Below are 6,231 nucleotides of genomic sequence, written 5' to 3' on the forward strand. Positions count from 1 at the left end.
TAGCCTGTTAATTCATAGTAAAACACCTGTTTTTTCAACATAACTGACAATTATTTTCCCTGACACCAATATAGAAAATGTATTTTTTATAAATTATGATGATCTGAAATTCATAGACTGGAAGAAAGTTGGAAGTGGAGTCAATAAGAAACCGTGGCTGACAATGGAAGTTAGGGATGGAATAAAACTAAAAGAAAAGATGTATAACATAGCAAAGAGTAGCGGGAAGCCAGAGGATTGGGAAACTTTCAAAGGACAACAGAAGGTAACAAAAAGGGCAATACGGGCTGAAAAGATGAAGTATGCGGGTAAGCTGGCCAAGAATATAAAGAAGGATAGTAAAAGCTTCTTTAGGTATGTTAAGAGAAAAAGATTAGTAAAGACAAATGTGGGTCCCTTGAAGGCAGAAACAGGTGAAATTATTATGGATAACAAGGAAATGGCAGAAGAGTTGACTAGGTACTTCGGATCTGTCTTCACTAAGGAAGATACAAACAATCTCCCTGATGTACTAGAGAACGGAGGATCTAGGGTGACAGAGGAACTGAAAGAAATTTGCATTAGGCGAGAAATAATATTGGGTAGACTGATGGGACTGAAAGCTGATAAATCCCCAGGGTCTGATGGTTTGTATACCCAGGTACACAAGAAGGTGGCTCTAGAAATCATGGATGCATTGGTGATCATTTTCCAATGTTCTATAGATTCAAGATCAGTTCCTGTGGATTGGAGGGTCGCTAATGTTATCCCACTTTTCAAGAAAGGAGCGAGAGAGAAAACGGGGAATTATAGACCAGTTAGCCTGACATCGGTGGTGGGGAAGATGCTGGAGTTAATTATTGAAGAGGTAATAACGGCATATTTGGATAGCAGTAAAAGGATTGGTCCAAGTCAGCATGGATTTATGAAGGGGAAATCCTACTTGACTAATCTTCTTGAATTTTTTGAGGATGTGACAAGTAAAATGGATGAAGTGATGCCAGTGGATGTAGTGTATCTAGACTTTCAGAAAGCCTTTGATAAGGTCCCACACAGGAGATTGGTGAGCAAAATTAGAGCACATGGTATTAGGGGTAGGGTATTGACATGGCTAGAGAATTGGTTGGCAGACAGGAAGCAAAGAGTAGGAATAAACGGGTCCTTTTCAGAATGGCAGGCAGTGGCGAGTGGAGTGCCGCAAGGCTTGGTGCTGGGGACTCAACTATTTACAATAAATATTAATGATTTTGATGATGGAATTGGAAGTAACACCAGCAAGTTTGCAGATGATACAAAGCTGGGTGGCAGTGTGAACTGCGGAGGATGTTAGGAGGTTGCAGAGTGACTTAGACAGGTTGAGTGAATGGGCAGATGCATGGCAAATGCAGTATAATCTGGATAAATGTGAGGTTATCCACTTTGGTGGCAAAAACAAGGAGGCAGATTATTATCTTAATGGTGTCAGATTAGGTAAAGGGGAAATGCAACGAGACCTGGGTGTCCTTACACATCAGTCACTGAAAGTAAACGTGCAGGTACAGCAGGCAGTGAAGAAAGCTAATGGCATGTTAGCCTATATAACGAGAGGATTTGAGTATAGGAGTAGAGGTCCTTCTGCAGTTGTATAGGGCCCTGGTGAGACCACATCTGGAGTATTGTGTGCAGTTTTGGTCTCCTAATTTGAGGAAGGACAACCTTGCTATTGAGGCAGTGCAGCGTAGGTTCACGAGGTTAATCCTCAGGATAGCGGGACTGTCATATGAGGAAAGATTAGAAAGACTGGACTTGTATTCACTGGAGTTTAGAAGGATGAGAGGCGATCTTATAGAGACGTATAAAATTATAAAAATACAAGCTAGATGCAGGAAAAATGTTCCCAATGTTGGGGGAGTCCAGAACCAGGGGCCACAGTCTAAGAATAAAGGGGAGGCCATTTAAAACTGAGGTGAGAAAAAACTTTTTCACCCAGAGAGTTGTGAATTTTTGGAATTCTCTGCCACAGAGGGCAGTGGAGGCCAAATCACTGGATGAATTTAAGAGAGAGTTAGATAGAGCTCTAGGGGCTAGTGGAATCAAGGGGGAGAAGGCAGGCACAGGTTTCTGATTGTCGATGATTAGCCATGATCACAATGAACTCGAAGGGCTGGCTCGAAGGGCCAAATGGCCCCCTGCACCTATTTTCTATGTTGCTATAGCAGTTTTAAGTGCACGATTATAGTTTAGACTATCGAGCAACTAAATGAGCAAATAGAATTAGAAGGATATTTAAATTTATGGAAAGATTTGATATTGGGAAGTGAAGCTCAGAGAAAAGTCCATACGTTTAAAAATATTATGAAATGTTTCTATAAAGGTAAAAGCATGTTTCCTCAGATCATCTTTCATCAATAGTTTTTCCAATTTTAATAATATCACTGAGAAAGCAAATGAAAGCTAGGATAGATTTCTTTACATAACTATGAACAAGAGGCTGGTTTGACAAACACAGTTGAAGCTGAAAACAAAAATATTGGAAGCAAGAATAGTCAGGACCATACTGAGAAAAAAATGCATGTTTGAAATGTGTACGAAGGAGCTGCAGATGCTGGTGTACACCAAAGATAGACAAATGCTGGAGTAACTCAGCGTGACCGACAGCATCTCTGGATAGAAGGAATGGGTTACATTTCGGGTTGAGACCCTTCATCAGACTGACATGTCAGGGGAGAGGGAGACACAGAGATAAGGAGGAGTGGGGTGTGAAAATGAGACATCAAAAGAGATGGAGGTCAAGGAAGAATGCTGGAGTAACTCAGCGGGACAGGCAGCATCTCTGGAGAGAAGGAATGGGTGACGTTTCAGGTCGAGACCCTTCATCAGACTGAAGGGCCTCGCCCCGAAATGTCACCCATTCCTTCTCTTCAGCATTTTGTGTCTACATTCAATTTAAACCAGCCCCTGCAGTTCTTTCCTACACATAGATCATTGTTAGCTAGGAGAAGGTGACAATAAAGCAAACAGAGATAAAATGTAATCGGGGCCAGTCAGACTGGTCGGAGAACTGGAAAGGGGGAGGGATAGAGAGAGAGGGATAGCAAGGGTAACTTGAAGTTAGAGAAGTCAATATTTATACCGCTTGGTGTAAGCTACCCAAGTGAAATATGAGGTGCTATTCCTCCAATTTGCACTGGGCCTCACTCTGACAATGGAGGAAGCCCAGGTCAGAAAGGTCAGTGTGAAGAATGGAAGGAGCAGCGTATGGCAACCAGCAGATCGGGTAGGTTTAGGCAGACTGAGCCAAGGTGTTCAGAGAAACGATTGCTGAGCCTGCTCTTGGTCTCGCCCATATATAGGAGTCCACACCTGGAATAGTGAATACAGTAGATGCGGTTGGAGGAGGTACAAGTGCCTCCCCTGAAATGTCTGTCGAGGTCCTTTGACAGAGTCGAGGGAAGTGGTATAGGACAGGAGTTGCATCTCCTGCAGTCGCAGGGGAAAAGTACCTGGGAAGGGGATAGTTTGGGTGGGAAGGGACGAGTTAACCAGAGAGTTGTGGAGGAAATGGTCTCTGCAGAAAGCGGAAAGGGGTGGAGATGGGAAGATTGGGCTAATGGAGGGATCCCATTGGAGGTGGCAAAAATGTTGGAGGATGATGTGCTGTATGCGACGGCTGAAATTTTCTCATTCTTTAGAGAATGGGGGTTTCCCTCTTGCATCATAGATGAGGCCCTCACTAGGGTGTCCTCGATATCCCACAGCTCCACTCTTGCTCCCCCTCCCCCCAGTCGCAACAGGTACAAAGTCCCCCTAGTCCTCTCCTTTCACCCCATCCCAATTACATTTTATCTGTTTGCTTTGTTGTCACCTGCTCTTAGGTAACAATGTTCTATTTTACATCTTCCTTGACTTCCATCTCTTTTGATGTCTCGTTTTCACACCTTACCCTTCCTTATCTCTGTGTCTCCTTCTCCCGACTCGCAATCTGAAGGTCTTGACTAAAAAGGTCACTCATTCCTTCTATCCAGAGATGCTGCCTGTCCCGCTGACTTACTCCAGCATTTTGTGTCTATCTATGATTTGTTTGAAATTCTGAAGAGAGAGAGTAGGCATTAAATTACCATGGCCTTGTTTTCAGGCCAATGTGAAATTCTCTGCGTTTTATGATTACTACATGTGAACTTAATATAGTTGTGATTGACACCAGTACACTAAATAGATTTAGGGTTATGGCCAAACAGCACAGAAACAGGCCTTTCAGCCCAATTCATCCATGCTGATCAAGGTGCCCTTCGAAGTATGTCCTAATTGCCTGTGTTTGACCTATATCCCTCTAAACCGTTCCAATCTATCTAGTGGTGTTTACTGCATTATATGCCAAATACCAATTTTTCCCAGTATTCTTTCTAAACCCACCTTTACGGCAGACCAGCTATCCAAATCTCCTAAATAGAATTAAGAGAAAGTTGCAGATTCACTTCTCAGATGCAAAGTCACAGTATCTCTAACATGAAGAACAAAGCTGATCACACCAACAGCTGGTCAGATCTCTACAAGCTGGTAAACCAAAACTTTCACTGTACACTGACATATTTTAAGTTACAGAAATGCACTTTTGGGAGACAATAGGTTAAACATTTAACCCACCAGTCAACTACAGAAACTCCCTGGTGTTGACTGAAGAGATCCAACGCAATGTGAAGCAGTGAAACATGCAGAGAAAGGGCAAGGTCTTCCTACTCCTTCCGACGAGAAATACTTCAAGATTTGGCCACACATGAATGCCACCCCACTTAACATGCCGCCCATTAACAGGATGGCCAAGCCGGTGGAGCCTGGGCTGAGTGTGGAAGCCTGTGCTGTTTCACACCGTTTGTCCCAACCTACGCCGACTCACCTCGGTCGGCTGCTAGAGGCTGATCGTCGCCCAGCGGCTTCTCCCTCGGCTTCTGGATGCGGTGCCTAAAGTGACAATAAGGCCGGTTACAGCCTCCGCCCGCGGCGCAGGAGGGAGAGGGGGAGATGCCACCGTAAAACGGGCACTCGAGGCTGCGGAAAAACTCGGTGGAACGCAGCATTCTGCACGGCCTCGGGAACAAGGCATAATAATCCACCCGGCCGAGGAGAGTCAAGGGCAACGGGAAGGGGAGAGGGTGTTGTTGAGAGGGTGTTTACAAAAATGATATGGATATGTTGTGAGGAGGGGAGGGGAGGGGAGGGGGGTGTGGGGGAAGAGAGAGAGAATTCCTCAGCGGCGAACGGACAACCAGCCCTCCCGCCTCAGTTGCTGCGTTCCAACGACGGCCGCCATCTTGGCTCTTTAACCGGGGTCCTGGAGCCGGTGACGTCAGGCAGGGCAGCAACAACAACACACGTGACCACCAGCCTGAGGCGGGGAGGGAGCAGGTTGTCAAGGAAGGTCATGAAGCCATCAGCTTTTACTTCCACTAGTCTGTAATGAGGAGAAAATTCCTTCCCTTCAATACGTCCACAAGTCTATAATGAGGGGGGAAAAAAATTCTTCTCCTCTCCTCTCCTCTCTGTGTGTAAACAAACCTCAAGGCAGTCTGTCAGCAGAGGACAAGAATGGCACCACCAAGTGTAAGTAGCTGTCAGTAGTTGTGTTGAAACTTGTTTAATGTCAAGATTCAGGCACAGAGTGCTGGAGTAATTTAGAAGGGCCAGGCAGCATTCTCAGGAGAACACACTCACTGTCAAAGTTTTGTTGAGTTTATTAAATGTCAAAAGAAGGCACAGAGTGCTGGTATTTATTTCACAATATGCTGGAGTAACTCAGCAGGTCAGGCAGCATCTCAGGAGAGAAGGAATGGGTGACGTTTCGGGTCGAAACCCTTCTTCAGACTGATGTCAGGGGGGCGGGACAAAGGAAGGATATAGGTGGAGTCAGGAAGATAGAGGGAGATCTGGGAAGGGGGAGGGGAAGAGAGGGACAGAGGAACTATCTAAAGTTGGAGAAGTTGATGTTCATACCGCTGGGCTGCAAGCTGCCCAAGCGAAATATGAGGTGCTGTTCATCCAATTTCCAGTGGACCTCACTATGGCACTGGAGGAGGCCCATGACAGAAAGGTCATACTGGGAGTGGGAGGGGGAGTTGAAGTGCTCAGCCACCGGGAGATCAGGTTGGTTAAGGTGGACTGAGCGAAAGTGTTGAGCGAAACGATCGCCGTGCCTGTATTTGGTTTCGCCGATGTTAAGAAGTTGACATCTAGAGCAGCGGATACAATAGATGAGGTTGGAGGAGGTGCAGGTGAACC

The 6,231-nt window shown here is 45.4% G+C and overlaps 1 protein-coding gene across 1 annotated transcript in view; it reads right to left on the bottom strand.

Moving 5' to 3' along the window:
• rexo1 (REX1, RNA exonuclease 1 homolog) overlaps positions 1–5,286 on the bottom strand; it is a 61,175-nt gene extending 55,889 nt beyond the window's left edge. The window contains exon 1 of the mRNA XM_078423599.1: positions 4,853–5,286. Within this exon, the coding sequence (XP_078279725.1) occupies positions 4,853–5,033 (181 nt within the window). The 5' untranslated portion in view covers positions 5,034–5,286. The remainder of the gene's footprint in view (positions 1–4,852) is intronic.
• Positions 5,287–6,231: the final 945 nt, after the last annotated feature.

This window comes from Rhinoraja longicauda, chromosome 28, assembly GCF_053455715.1.
Source record: "Rhinoraja longicauda isolate Sanriku21f chromosome 28, sRhiLon1.1, whole genome shotgun sequence".
Lineage (NCBI taxonomy): Eukaryota > Metazoa > Chordata > Chondrichthyes > Rajiformes > Arhynchobatidae > Rhinoraja > Rhinoraja longicauda.